Source organism: Bombina bombina, chromosome 4 (genome assembly GCF_027579735.1).
Source record: "Bombina bombina isolate aBomBom1 chromosome 4, aBomBom1.pri, whole genome shotgun sequence".
NCBI lineage: Eukaryota > Metazoa > Chordata > Amphibia > Anura > Bombinatoridae > Bombina > Bombina bombina.
In genome coordinates this window covers 164,349,529-164,366,034 of record NC_069502.1, presented here as the reverse complement: position 1 = coordinate 164,366,034, position 16,506 = coordinate 164,349,529, and the positions used below count along the sequence as shown (strand labels likewise).

General features: G+C 37.4%; 1 protein-coding gene across 1 annotated transcript in view; it reads right to left on the bottom strand.

Annotated features, from left to right (window-relative positions):
- Window positions 1-16,506, bottom strand: part of E2F6 (E2F transcription factor 6) — an 82,625-nt gene that overhangs the window by 16,482 nt on the left and 49,637 nt on the right. Inside the window, exon 6 of the mRNA XM_053709675.1 lies at window positions 6,949-7,090. Coding sequence (XP_053565650.1) covers window positions 6,949-7,090 — 142 coding nt within the window. The remainder of the gene's footprint in view (window positions 1-6,948; window positions 7,091-16,506) is intronic.

Genomic DNA, 16,506 nt, shown 5'->3' with positions numbered 1-16,506 from the left:
TTATGTAAATCGAATTTCTACAATAACATTCGTTCTAACAATCGAATTCGGATATAAACACATTCGCCAATCCCTAGTTACGATTCAATACCACCTTAGGGAGGAAACTTAGTTTAGTGCGTAAAACCACCTTATAAGCATGAAAAACCAGATAAGAGGGATCACATTGCAAAGCAAAAATCTCAGAAACTCTGCGCACAGAGGCAATAGCCAACAAAAAAAAGAACCTTCCAAGATAACAATTTAATGTCAACAGTATGCATAGGATCAAACGGAGCCTGCTGCAAAACACTAAGAACAAGATTGAGACTCCAAGGTGGAGCCCCAGATCTAAACACGGGTCTGATCCTAGCCAAATCCTTAACAAAGGACTGCACATCTGGAAGCTCAGCCAATCTTTTTTGCAGTATCACTGTCAGGGACAATATCTGTTCCTTCAGGGAACTAGCAGATATGCCCTTCTCCAGTCCATCCTGGAAAAAAACCACGCTCTTCACACCAGTACAAGTAAGTCCTTCACACTTTATGGTAGATACGACGAGTAACTGGCTTACGAGCTTGAACCAGAGTATCGATAATACTCTCAGAGAACCCTCTTTTGGCAAAGACTAAGCGTTCAATCTCTACGCAGTCAGCCTCAGAGAATCTAGATTTTGATGAATGAAAGGACCCTGTATCAGCAGATCTCTGCGACAAGGTAACCTCCACTGAGGAGATGAGGACATACCCACCAGATCCGCAAACCACTTCCTTCGCGGCTACGATGGAGCAATCAGAATCACAGATGCTCGCTCCTGCATGATGTGAGCCACCACACGAGGGAGAAGCGGTAATGGAGGAAAAAAATATATGAGACTGATCCTCCATGGAACTGATAGGGCATCTATCAATTCCGCCTGAGGATCCCTCGACCTTGACCCATACCTGGGTAGCTTGGTATTGAGACGGGATGCCATGAGATCTATCTCCAGCGTCCCCCACTCGCTGTATATCTCTGCAAACACCTCGGGGTGAAGAAACCATTCCCCTGGATAAAAGGATTGGCTGCTGAGGAAGTCCGCTTCCCAGTACTCCAAACCCGGAAAGTGGATCGGTGACAGCGTACATTTGTGAGTCTCCGCCCACTCTAGTATCTCAGATAGTTCTCTCATCGCCAAGGAACTTCTTGTTCCCCCTTGATGGTTGATATAGGCAACCAAGGTTATATTGTCTGATTGGAATCTGATAAACTAGGACAAACTAGGATAAACTAGGTATTGAAGATTGCCCGGAGTTCCAAAATTAGTGATCGGAAGGGAGGACTCCCGAGTCCACAGACCTTGTGCCTTCTTGGCACCCCAAGCGGAAAGGCTTGCGTCCCTAGTCACAATCTCCCAGGACGGTCTCAAAAAGTATGTGCCTTGGGACAGATAATCTGGACAGAGCCACCAGGAGAGCGAGTCTCTCGACAGGCTGTCCAGCACAATCTGGAGACAAATCTGAATGGCCATCGTTCCATTGTCTCAGCATGCATAGTTGTAAGGGTTTGAGATGGAATCAGGCAAAAGGAATGATGTCCATGCAGGACACCATGAGTCAGATTACCTCCATACACTGAGTCACTAAGGGTCTCGAGGAGGCCAAGATATGCGGAAGTTAGCTTGTAACATCTCTGATCTGTGAGGAATATTCTCATGGATATGGAGTCTATTATAGTTCCCAGGAAATTCACCCTTGTACTTTGAGTAAGAGAACTCATTTCCAAGTTTATCTTCCATCCATGTGATCGAAGAAGACTGAGAAGGGACTCCAAATGTTCTTCCGCTAGACGAAAAGATGGTGCCTGTACCAAGATATGGTCCAAGTAAGGCGCTACTGCAATACCTTGTGTTCTGGCAACGGCTATAAGAGCCCCCAGAACCTTTGTAAATATCCTTGGAGCAGTAGCTAGGCCAAACGGAAGAGCTATGAACTGGAAGTGCTGATCCAGAAAAGCAAACCTCAGGAACTGAAAATATTCCCTGTGATTCGGGACATTAAAGGTATGCATCCTTCATAACTGTCCTTCCTCAACCAGAGGCAGGATTGACCATATTGTTTCCATCTTGAAAGAGGAAACACTCAGAAACTTGTTTAGGCACTTTAGGTCCAGAATTGGACGTTAAGTTCCCTCCTCCTTTGGGACCATGAAAAGGTTTGAATAAAACACCAAACCTCTTTCTGCTGTAGGTACCGGGACAATTACGCCTAGAGAGTTGAGATTCTGTATGCAACCTAAGAAGGCAGCCCTTTTTTCTGGTCTTGTCGAAAGACTGGAGAGTAGGAATCTGCCCCTGGGCGAATGAGTCTTGAATCATATCCTGTATCCTTGAGCTACAACCTCCAGGACCCAGTACATCCTGGAACCAAGCGTCTGAAGAAAAAAAAGAAACAGTCTGTTCCCTACTCGATCCGATCCCGGATCGGGGGCTGCCCCTTCATGCCAATTTGTTCTCTGCGGTCTTCTTAGTCTGTTTGGACTTATTCCAGGAGTGAGCAGGCGGGCAAACCACAGCCGCCTCACAATATAAGCAGGAATTATTAATAAGTACAGAAGGAGCGGAACCTTCTAATGTAGTATTAGGAGTCCTCCATAGCGGAGTATATACCCACAGAAGGACAATCAAAAGGAAGAGCTTTTATTTAAAAAACTACACCTTAATACTCCCAATGGCTGGGGCACTCGCAACCTCCTAGGCCCAGACAGCTAACAGTGAAAACGCTCTCCTCAGGAGTGATGTCTGCAACAGGATCTTAGGAAATAAAAGAGACCACACCCGGTCACGTGGTACGTAAGCCAGGACTTCCCCTGCTATGAAAAAGGGTGCCAAGCTATTATGAGCTGCGCAACACTTCAAAAATGAAAGTGAAACCTGTTTGTTCCAAGCCAAAAAAAACTCTCACATTAAGCAGATATAAATCCCCAAACTGTTCAAATAATCTCCCTGAAGGAGATATTAACCCTTGATCCTATCAATGTAAAAAGGAGCCACACTGTGACCCTGTATAGCGTTTTAAATTGTATATTTAAAAAAACGGTCTTACCCTCCAAGATCCATGCTGTGGAACAGGCACAGCCTCTCAAGTGTGACAGTCTTACAGCAGCACTTCTGACATGAACTTGAGTGTGTAGCAGCAATCATTGAAACTCGTCAACACGGATTGCTCAGGAGCGGTTAGCGACAGTCTGGATGGGTTTGCAGAAAAACTTTCCCTGCATCTCCAGACTCTAACTTTCATCAATACTCTCACTGAGAGGTTGACATGATTACTTAAAACGCCAGTCCTTTCTCAAGGGAACATACCCATTACAGGACTATCCAAATCTTCTGACACTTCTCTGCCACCTCCTATAGTGACGAAAGGCAAAGAATAACTGGGGGATAGGGGAAGTGGGAGGGATATTTGAGCCTTTGGCTGGGGTGTCTGCCTCCTCCTGGCGACCAAGTGTTGTATTTCCCAACAGTAAGGAATGAAGTTGTGGACTCTCCCTGCCTTATGGAAGGAAAATATATATGCAGCTGCTCAAAAATATATTAAGATTTTGACTTCATTCAAAAAATATTACAGGTAAAAACCGGTACCTTAAGCCACAGTAATTCTTTAAAACCTGGAGCAAAATCTGAGGAGGACTGATTCCTTTAGATGCAAGGGCAGCATTTGACAGGTTAGAATGTATAAGCTGAGCCATACAAGAATTGCAAAGCTGAATTGGTGGAATAACAGTAACCAGCTTGCAAAAAACAAACAAAAACACCTCAGCACTATACTGTATATATTAAGAAATGGGAGACGAAAGATAAAACATAGTCAGGAACTTAAATTGAAAAGCCAGAGAACAAGGGAAATACTGTAGCAATTATAGTAATACTAATATAGATCCCCTTTATATTATATACACACACAATTTAATATTATAATACAAAAGATTAATAAGAAACAATAACTTGCATCGGCACTTAAAACAAAAACAACAAAAAAACACCTTACCCTCTCTTAGGGCTAGATTACTAGTGAACTTCTAATTATCGTTCCCGATCACGTGCTAACAGTGCTCGACTTTGGATTTTTTGCGCATCAGGTACCGTGAGTATTACAAGTTGAAAGTAAAAAGGTTTTGTTTAAGCACTAACCTGATGCACATGAAAAGCTGAAGTTACAATACCGCAACACGCATTAAAATATTCTCCCACCGACTTCAATGGAGAGCGAAAAATGCAGAAAATAAATAAACCCAACAAGTCGCACAGACCTGATCGCATTTTCCTAAGTACCTATATAATGTGTCTATATCTATGTATATATGTGTTTATACATGTATATATGTCTGTCAATACATACACACACACTATATATATATATATATATATATATATATATATATATATATATATATATACACACACACACACACATATACACACATATACATACACATACATACACATATATAATATATATATAACATACATACAGTATATACACATACATTCATACACACACATACATACACATCTAAATGCGTATGTATCTTTATGTTAAAGCCCTTTGTCTGCCTTTTTTTTCTAACACCTGAGACCTCATATCTTTGAGCCCTTATAACTTCGTTATGCAATATTTTGTTAAAATATTTATTATTAGATGGTGTTATGAGTGTAACTGTACTTTTTACTATATTTATTTATTTTGTGCAACTTCTTATTCGAGTGTAACAAATAACCAGAGCTCTGAGGTCACACTGTCCTGACGTGCATTAAATTCAATTGCACTACTTCCAACACACGCAATCCGCCTCGATAAACCAGATATCGCTTGTGTGCCACTTGTAATCTGTCCCTTAGAGTGGTAAATAACTGCAGCAACAAAAGATAATCCCAGAAGCAATAACCAGCAGAACAAAATGGTGGGTTTAAAGCGCATAAAAAAAAATAAACTAACGTGCTGCTAGATCAAGGCAAGCTAAAAAGAAAAACCCTGTAGAAAGACTAAAGGCATGTTAACCTGATACGGGATCAAGTGTCGGTAGTGTGCATCGGAATTACAAACTGCGTAGAGAAGCCAGTGTGCATTAGAAACACGGAAGAACGCTAACTAAATATCAAAGTGTTTATTGTAGTACAGATAACATAGCAAAAGCATTACTAAAAACGATTAATAAATAAGACCAGAATATAAGGGAACAGTGAGCATATAATTAAAAGGTCCTTACAGTCCCTTAAAGTCTCCATGCCGCACATCTAGACTAAAGTGACATTATAAAATCTAGTGTGAATGTGGTAATATTAACTATGGCTGTAATAAATGATATGTCCCCATGGCTATGATCATAACAAACAAATCTACTAACAGCATGTTGGCTATATTAGTACAATGTGTAAATTCATACTTGCCTGACCTGAACCAATTCTACTGTGCTTGAAAACTGCAGAAATGACTGCTTCCAGTAGAAAGCCAATCAAAGTGCTGAGCACATTACAGAAGAGGATCCACTTGTGGACTATATCGACGACCTAACAGGAGCAAGATAAAGGACTGGTTCCTGCGACACCTGTTGCATGCTTGTGACTAATTCCTACCTGTTCTATGTTAAATTTTGTATATATTGTGTATTATTGTTTTTGAATTTTATTGTACCCTATTGTATCAATGCAATGTTTTGTGGACCCAGGACATACTTGAAAAACAAGAGAAATCTCAATGTATCCTTCCTGGTAAAATATTTTATAAATAAAATAAATAAATTCCTATACCAGGAGTAATTCTGTCACCATCCCATACTCCAATCTCCCCTCTGTCTCTCCATAACAGCTCTCTGAGGAGGAAATATGGGCCTCAAATCAGTATGAGAACCCCTCTCAATGAAGAATGTTACGCACCTCAATTCTTCACCTGCCTCCTAGGAGGCAATGATTTGACTGGCATACCAGTGAAGTGGGAGGGATGAAGTGCTCTTGGAAGCTTTGAGAATATTTGTCTCCTCGTGGTGTTCAGGAGTTAAATAACAGAAGAAATAGAGCGCGGACTCTTAGCACCTTATGAAAGAAAAGTCACTTTTTTTTTAACCTGTCCACTGTAATTTTGTACTCAAACAGATCTAGTGGAAATTTTCAGCTCTGAACACAAAAGTCAAACAAATTTTTATGCTTCAGATAGAGCATGTAATCAATTATAAAAGATTTTTTAAATTTACTTCTAATTTCAAATTTAATTAGCTCTCTCGGTAGCCTTTGTTGAAAAGCATACCTAAAGAAGCAGCAATGCACTACTATGAGCTAGCCAACTATTAGTGTCTACATACATATTCCTCGTCACTGGATCATCAGCATGCAATCAGCTGTCTACCATTTGCAGGGGTAAAAATGCTCTAACACAATGTCCTTTTAAAGGGACACTGAACACAATTTTTTTATTTTGTGATTCAGATAAAGCATGCAATTTTAAGCAACTTTCTAATTTACTCCTATTATCAATTGTTCTTTGCTCTCTTGCTATCTTTATTTGAAAAATAAGGCATCTAAGCTTTTTTGGTTCAGACTCTGGACAGCACTGTTTTATTGGTGGATGAAATTATCTACCAATCAACAAGGACAACCCAGGTTGATCACCAAAAATGGGCCGGCATCTAAACTTACTTGCATTTCAAATAAAGATAAAGAGAAAGAAGAAAATTTGATAACAGGAGTAAATTAGAAAGATGGTTAAAATTTCATGCTCATTCTGAATCATGAAAGAAAAAAAATTGGGTTCAGTGTCCCTTTAAGGTTAATCCGTAAAATTGATAAATATATGTAACTGTTGTAAAAAGCGATAGTTTGCATGCAGTTGAATTAGTGCAATACAAAATAATTTATCAAACAATTTTAGATAAAAGATGCAGCACTATTAAGTAGGTCAATATTTTTATATAACACCCTCAATACTAATAATTACCGTCATCAATAAGGATAGTTTCTGTTTCCATCTTAACAGTTTTTGTCAATTGCTCAAAAGAATTCTCTGTTTTGTCTTCAATTTCACACAAGTAAACATCGATTGGCCCCTTTGTACTCTTTATATGCATCCCTATGGACTTCTGCAAAACAAAAGTTTAGAATTTGTTACAACTTGGTTTATATATACTTTTATTATTATTATCGGTTATTTGTAGAGCGCCAACAGATTCCGCAGCGCTGATACTGTGTGTGTGTATATATATATATATATATATATATATATATATATATATATATACACACACACACACACATATACATATATACACACACATACTGTGTGTATATATATATATATATATATATATATATATATATATAGCCTTTTTTAGATACAAAATTACAACCGTCTTTTAATAGTTCTTTAAGAATAGGATCTTCACGTAAAATTGGTAAACATTGTTTTATTATTCCACAGACCTTGTGATAGTCTGTACTATAACCTGTTACAAAGTAGGGTTTATCTCTACCTTTAAAGTTTTTACTCCTATCCTTATTGTCATTTTTCTTTTTATAATCCAGAAGTGAATTTCTTTTAAACCTTTTTCCGATTTAACTCCAATATCTGTTGAGTATAATCTCTATCTTTTAGCCCATTGCATGTCTCCCTAAGAAGTTTAGTACAATTTTCTTCCCGTGTACAATTCCTCTTAAAGGGACATAATACTCATATGCTAAATCACTTGAAACTGCAGTATAACTGTAAGAAGCTGACAGGAAAATATCACCTGAGCATCTCTATGTAAAAAAGGAAGATATTTTACCTCACAATCTCCTCAGCTCAGCAGAGTAAGTTTTGTGTAAAAAGTTATACTCAGCTGCTCCCAGCTGCAGGTAAAAAAAAATATGAAGAAATGAACAGCAGCCAATCAGCATCAGCAGTGCTGAGGTCATGAACTCTTTTACTGTGATCTCATGAGATTTGACTTAACTCTCATGAGATTTCATAGTAAGCTTCCTTTAACCTGAATAGGGAAATAATATGAGAGTGCACGAGGCTCATCCCCTTAGCTGTCCCAGGACAGACATACTAATATGCTGCTTAGAAATCCTTTACAATGGGATGTGGCTACTAAGGAACTTTTGAGGTAAAATATCTTTCTTTTTTACATAGAGATGTTCAGGTGATATTTTCTAGTCAGCTTTTTACAGCTATACTGCATCACTTTCAAGTGTTTAAACAGTGTTTATGGCCCTTTAACACGTATAAATTGCCCTTTGGGAATTAATTTCAATAAATGTTTCGGATGCCATGAATCATATCTCAGAATAGTGTTACCTGATTTTGCCTTCCTTATTAAATTTACCGCCATGACCGAGGCGGTTCTCCTGCACCGTTCACATGACCAGCCCCTTTTACATGTGTCGACGCTGAAGAAACGCCATAGGTGAGAGCCAGAGCGCTGAAAGTTTGGAACTTTTCTGTTGTCAAGTGAATCCGTTATAATGGGTAAGCAGCTGGGCAAGTGGAAGGCTTATTCATATGTAAGAAATTATCGTTACCTATTATGAGTGTATATATGTGTGTGACTGAAGAAAGGGTAAAAGTACTGTTTTTGACAAATGAACTAATGAAGGGTCATGCATCAAGTGAACAAATACTTTATGATTGGTTTTGCCTATTAAAGAAAATAGGTATTGTGTACTCAAGTACTTTCAGGATCCTAATTTAAATACAAAAGAAGGTTTTTAGACCATTTTTTCTGTTTACCATACTACTCACTTTGTGGATTGATTAAATATGGATGAAGGGAGTTATGTGTTTAGAGACTTAACACTGGAGGGTGACTCTTCTGATATTGAAGATTTCATGGAGGATGTCGAATTGACATTAGACAATCTATTTACACAAATAGATAATTTACTTAAGATACATCAGACTGGAATTTGACAACAAAACTCTTCAGCAATATCAATCATTGTCACATATCCCCAGAGGTTTGAGTATCTCTAAATTTCCCTCATTTCATGTAACTTGCCAAGAGTTTATTTCCAAATGGAACCAAGTGTTAACAACATGTTCACAAAGTTTGATGGACTTACTTATTGATTACAAGAGAAAACAGAGACTTTTATTAATTCAACAGATGCAAGAACTGCAGACTGATCTCAAAAAGTTACAACATGTGGCTGAGTTTAAAGAATTTGATAAGGCATTTCAAAATAATATGCAATCTTTTAAAAAAGATCTTTCGTTGCTTAAAATGCAAAAATTGAATAGAGTATAGATGGACACATAACATTGCATCCTATACTCAGGATTTACTTAGGGGTCAGCGCAAAACAAAAAAAGATTAATCATCAAATAAACAAAGGCAGAAATGTATCCTTTAGTGAAACAGAATATGAATATGACTCATCAGATGGTGATGTCAGTACTGCTGATACAGATCACTCAAACACAGAGGAAACTATTTCTGCCTTTGGAAATATGACTAATATGGGTGCATCAACTAGTCAGGGTAATAAAATTCAAAATAAAAGTAATGTCTCAAAAAACAGGGAGCTTACCCCGAAACCAATCCTAAAGGGTCCCAACAAAGGAAATTACATGGGGCAGGCGAGGGGGGGAAATAAAGCAAAATCATTATCCACAAAGGAAGAAGCTTCAAAGCAAACAGAATCAAGTTTAAAAAATGTAGTGAACTTGTCTAGTAGGGCATCATCAGAAGTAGAAAACAAAATACTCAGCAAAGGTTTAGGTTTTTCTCCTGCATGTGGTTTTAGCTTCTTCTCCACTGTCCTGGATGTCAATAAATTTGTGAGGAATCTCGCCTTGAAGAAACATTTCTTTGGCATTGAAGACATCCAGGACAGTGGAGACAATATCTGTACTGATGTTCAGAATGCAATGCAGGACTTTAGAGACTATACAGCTGTTTGCGATTCACAATCTTTGCTTGCTGAAAATGAGGGTAGTGAATTGGTCTGTAAAGGACTACTTTGAGGCAACTTTCAGATAAAGAGGTTTATGAGCAGTTGTCTTTTGACCCTACAGTTAGGTATCAATCCATTCTTAAAAATCTGTTGGATACATTCATATACAGAGGAGTATTAACTGCAGCCTTGGGAGAGTCTGTCCTAGTTGAGAAACCGGTCACTCCAATTTTTCACTATTTACCTAAACTACACAAGGATGAGGTTTAACCTCCTGGGAGACCGATTATCGCTGGGATAGACTCTCTCAATGAAAAGCTGTCTGAATTGGTGGATTTTTACCTTCAGCCTATAATAAGAGGTTTGTTTGGTTACATTCAAGACACTACCTCATTAATCAATAGAATTGAGAAGCTTGAATGGAAGGAAGGCTACAGATTAGTTTCTATTGATGTTTCATCCTTGTATACCTCAATTCCACACCACTTGGGCATTGAAGCAATTCAGGTTTTTTTGGATAATTTTTCTGAATATGATAAAGATTTAAAGTTATTCTTAATTCAGTCTATTGAATATCTCCTTACTCATAATTTGTTTATGTTTGAGGGGCGTTACTATCTCCAGAGAAATTTGCGAACCTCTTTATGGGTTTCTGGGAACTGTTCCACGTCTTTGGGAATAGGAACCCCTTCAAGGGAAATGTTATATTTTCGGTAAATATATTGATGACCTAATAGTGGTGTAGAATGGAGGAGAACAGAGCGTACAGAATTTTCATGATTATATAAACTGTAATAATGTGAATTTTAAATTTACATTGGAACAGGATTGCTGTAGGATTAATTTTTTGGATATATCCTTACAGGTAAATGGCAGTAAAAAAAGCTTGGAAATTAACTATTTAGGAAGGCAACATCAGGTAACACTATTCTGAGATATGATTCATGTCATCCGAAACATTTATTGAAATCAATTCCCAAAGGGCAATTTATACGTGTTAAGAATTGTACACAGGAAGAAAATCGTACTAAACATCTTAGGGAGACATGCAATGGGCTAAAAGATAGAGGTAACACACAACAGATATTGGAGTTAAATCTGAAAAAGGTAGACAGTCTCCCAAGAAATTCCCTTCTGGATTATAAAAAAGAAAAATGACAATAAGGATAGGAGTAAAAACTAAAAGGTAGAGATAAACCCTACTTTGTAACAGGTTATAGTACAGACTATCACAAGGTCTGTGGAATAATAAAACAATGTTTACCAATTTTACACAAAGATTCTATTCTTAAAGAACTATTAAAAGACAGTTGTAATTTTGTATATACAAAGGCAAAATCAATAGGAAATATACTATCACCATCTTTGTTACCTAAAATTGATGCAAGTCAAAATTGGTTAACCAGAAAGAAAGGTTGCTATAAGTGTAGCGCTAAGATCTGTAAAACATGTAATTATGTAAAAGAGGGCGATACATACATTTGTTTCCACTGCTACATGGAAGGTGTATAATATTAAGTACCGTATTAATTGTAATACTACTCATGTAGTTTATCTTCTTACCTGTAAAGCATGTGGCAAACAGTAAACAGGTCATACTAAAAGGTCTATGAAGGACCGTTTTTACAACATTTGAGATCAATAGAAGATCCGGATACCAATACCCTTGTGGGTAAACATTTCAGAGACCATCATAGCTCTGATGCCAGTTTACTTTATATACAAGGCATTGATTTTATACCTAAGCCTACCAGAGGGGGAGATAGGGAAAGACTGTTAGACCAAAGTGAAGTTTATTGGATTTTTAATCTCAACAATAGAATTCCACTAGGTCTTAATTCCCATATGGATACCAACCTTTTCTGTTGAATTCCATATATAAGTTATTTGCCAATCTGGTTGATAATGCAATTGTTTAATAATATGTGTGGTAATTTATTTATGCAATATTTTATCTACATTCTTGATTCTGAATCAATGTTATATATATATATATATATATATATATATATATATATATATATATATATATATATATATATTCTGGGGGAAAAACACAAGCGCAACCCAGATTCAAGGAAGTAAAACAAAATGTATTAAAACACAGTGTGCTATATTGCACTTACAAGATTGCAGGTAAAAAACAGGCACATCAGAGATAGCCTGGCCATAAACAGCTTCACTGACAGTTCAGGATCCACTGCAAGTCCAGTCTTTCAAAAGTCAAATCTTTGCAGGTTTAAACAGCTGATTGCTTCCAGGACCAGTGATGTATGCAGATCCTTTTGAAATCTTTTAGCTTAAAACTCTTTAACTCTACGCGTTTCATTTGCCTTCTAAGCAGACTTTGTCAAGAGATTTCCAAACAGAAGAATAAAGCATACTGTGTTTTAATACATTTTGTTTTACTTCCTTGAATCTGGGTTGCGCTTGTGTTTTATCCCCCAGAGTTTGTTCCATTTGATGAAACAGCAGCAAGTTGTTTCCTAATTCAAGCAGCACCCAGGGAAAAGTCCATTGGATAATATTGTTATTGGAAAATACTGCAATTGATCAGACATATCTACTAGCAAGTTCCTTTTGGATATCATTCTCTCAGAATTGGAGCTTTCCTTAAAGCAGTATACCACATTGGTGACTATGACTCTGTTTGTCCTATTCTAATTCATGGACATTTTTTAATACATATATGTTTTTTATACACACATTTTTAAAGGCTAATAGTGGTATCTACTAATATCCATTTGTGCTTCTTCTTATATATTAAGCATTATATTTATCCTATACTGTTTTACTGTTTGATTCCTGGTTGCCTTTTCAGCGCTGTGTTTTTTGTTTGTTTATATATATTATGAATAGTGTATATACCATAAAATGAAAAGTGTACATTTACGATTTAGAAACAAAAGTATGTATAGATTTTTTTCAAGCGCATAGTACATACGACTTTCCAAAGGTGTTTATTTGATACTGTATATTTAAGGGTTAACGGAAAAGGTACACCGGTATAAAGGTTTTCACTTGAGAGAGTAGCATACAGCTGGTGAGCAAGGGCTGAGAGGAGCCCGAAACACGTACAGCAGTTTGCTACCTGCATTGATTTTTACATGAAGTACTTTTTGTGGATCCTGTATTTTTAAATGTACGAATACATTTCTGAGTTTTATACCACGGAGTCTGGATATCCTTGATGGTTGAGTGCAGAGATTTTCTGTATTTCACTTAATGTATTTACCGCCGTGACGGAGGTGGTTCTCCTGCACCGTTCACATGACCAGCCCCTTTTACAAGTGTCAACGCTGAAGAAACGCCATAGGTGAGAGTATATACATACACACTACAACAACAACAACAACAACAACAACAAAAAACACCTAACTTTGCCTGAATTGTAAAAATGAAAACAAACCGAAAATGAATAAGTGTGCATAACTCCAACTCCTTTATTGGACAGAGGAACACCTCACCATGGATATTTTAGTCACTCTTCTTCGTGTTTTCAGGGTCAAAATATAAGTCTGAAGAGGATTCTAGGTAATTGGATTAATTAGAAACTTAAAATAAAAATAAAATTGCTTTACTTAAAAGAAAATAATAAGAGGGGCGGAGACGGCTGCCAATGAGTATGGCTGCACTTATGCTCTTCATGCCCTGTCCTAAACATCAACCTGACTAATATTACACACGCTATCCCAACACACACAAATACAGACCTAAAAAATAAATGTGGTGCAGCACACAATGCCAGGCCCTGATGGTGTAAGAGTGCTCTTGGTTCTGTGCCGGACCTGCGTCATGAATGATGACTACCTCTATTAAGGGACTCTCTGGTTGCTGGTTTGAGAGATGCAGTCCATTGGAGGAGCTGACTTACCCACGTGTCCCAAACTGCCCCCGGATCAACCATTTCTCCACATATGCGCAGCTAAAGCTGCTAGTTAGTCTACATCTTTACCAACTACTCAGCTAAGTATATGCATGCATTTTAAACATACCATATTGTAGGACACCATTATCCCTCACATATTTTATTCATTCTCTTACAGATTGAGTCTGGTACTGCCAAGGACTGACACTTCTGATACTGCTGTACCAAGGCCCTATCTTTTACTTATGCCTTAAACCTGATATTTCTGTGCTCCAATTTTCCATACTGGATCAACACAATTTTTCATGACCACCTAAAGCTTACATCAATACTACCTACAAAACTAATATTTTATGTGTTAGATGAAGGCCAAATAGGGCCCACAAAGCCCAGGTAGATAACTGAATTGAGCAATGTTAAATCTGCAGCGCAAATAGGTAGATGCTTCCGATACATCATACTATGAATACCATCAGAGATTAAAACCATTTTATGTCCAGAGACTGACCTTATATAAGCTCAACACAGCTACTGTTCTGAGGTCTTAACTAGTTTACTTATACTGTACACTGATCACAGGGAGCCACCAATTGAGAAATAAATCCAGTTCTACCAGTCATATGAAAGCTAAAAACTTATGCTAACTCCTAACATCCTCTTTAAATGTTTATTAAAGAATACCAAAACTGCTATATAAAGATAGTATAAGAAGATCTGTAAGTTGCACACTCTAGCACCAGATAAAATAAAAATTTAGAAGACTGGCATTATAATCAAAAGTAACTTTTTATTTTATTTTATTAACATCACTAACTTACCTGTGCCATAAAGTGCTCAAGCTATTAAAAAAAATACAATACATGCAAACTATTTCATTTTACATGTAATTTATCATTTAAAAAGGGACATAGCTACTATTTAAAGGGACAGTAAACCTCAAAAATAATGTTATATAATTCTGCACATAGTGCAGAATTATATAACATTATATTAGCGCAATCTTTATAAAACATAATATTCCCTTTGAATTTTTTTAAAAAAACGGCTGTTTTACAGACCTGCTCTCTGTGCTCTTCTGAGCGGGTCTGTTTTATTCACACAGCGCATCGGGCCAGCTGTATAGTCACAGCCCGGCCCGACCGCGCCATAGCACTAAGTGCAGCTCGCTCCTGCTCTGTCAGACAAAGCAGGAGCGAGCTGCACTGTGTATAATGGCGCGGTCGGGCCGGGCTGTGACTATACAGCTGGCCCGATGCGCTGTGAGAATAAAACAGACCCGCTCAGAAGAGCACAGAGAGCAGGTCTGTAAAACAGCCGTTTTTTTAAAAAAATTCAAAGGGAATATTATGTTTTATAAAGATTGCGCTAATATAATATTATATAATTCTGCACTATGTGCAGAATTATATAACATTATTTTTGAGGTTTACTGACACTTTAACTTGCTCTTGTTTTTCCTATTGTACTTCAACTCTTCAGAGTTTGTGCACTTATTTTAAATTAACCCATTACAGGTGCCAATTGGTCAAGCTCCACATCTTCATACTAGATGCTGCCATCTAGGACCTTAAGTATTCTTGCACTCTGTGATGGAAGTGATGCTCATTCACAGATCAGATAAATTTAATGCTGTATTGTGTACTTCAGTCGGCTGCATGATACAGAGCGGAAATTGTACAATTTTGCAGTGGCTGCACTACTCAAAATGATTCATGTAGCTTATTTTATAGATGTTATGTAACGTTAATAATGTGTATAAAAACTGCACAAATATAAAAGGTCTTGTATGTGCCAATACAGCTGTAAAAAAAGCCAACAACCTCACTGATCTGTCAAAGATGCACAAATATCTGACCTCACATATGTCAGTGTCCAGCAGTAAAATGTGGCACTACACCAAACGGCACATGTAAAGAGTTACAATAGCATAATGTCTCTAAAGAAAGCTGCAGGCACAGAAGGAAAACTATTGTGAGTAGTGACCCATCTGTTAAAGTTGTGACCAAAAGGTTAAAAGCCACTTTCAATATCTTTTTTCCTTTTCTATTTCCCCTGGAGGCATTGGCATGTCAGCCCATACTGGAGTACGCTGTTTTACTCAGTGCACTGACTGTGTATAGGAGGAGACTGTAGAGACTGTATAGTGAGGTAAATTCGCTTTTTAGCCTCTCAGATCCAGTGTTATTCTGTGGAGCATCTTCACTCAATAATGAAAAGATGTTCAAGTTTTTGTAAATCAGCTTCAGAGAATAACATAAAATGGAAAAATTAAACTGTCATGATTCAGATAGAACATATAAAGTTAAACAGCTTTCCAATTTAATTCCATTATCAAATCTGCTTCATTCTCTTGGTATTCTTTGAATAGTAAACTTGAGTAGGCTCAAGAGCAGCAATGCACTACTGGGAGCAAGCTGAGCACATCAGGTGAGCCAATGACAAGAGGCATATACATGTAGTCACCAATCACCAGCTAGATATCAGTAGTGCACTGCTGCTTCTAAGACTATCCAAGTTTACACTTTAATAAAGAATACCAAGTGAACAAAGCAACTTTGATGAGGTCTAATTTTGACTTTACTGTCTATTTAACAAATCTACCCAAGTATGTTTCAAATCCTAGTTGTAGCCGCTCACAGGCTGATTTGCTGTGTCTAGATGTAAAGACCAGGTTTAAAAATGTTTAAGAGGTATAACATATCATTAGTCTGGTATAGATTTTTGCAAAACCCTTAGCATTTTTTTTTACAT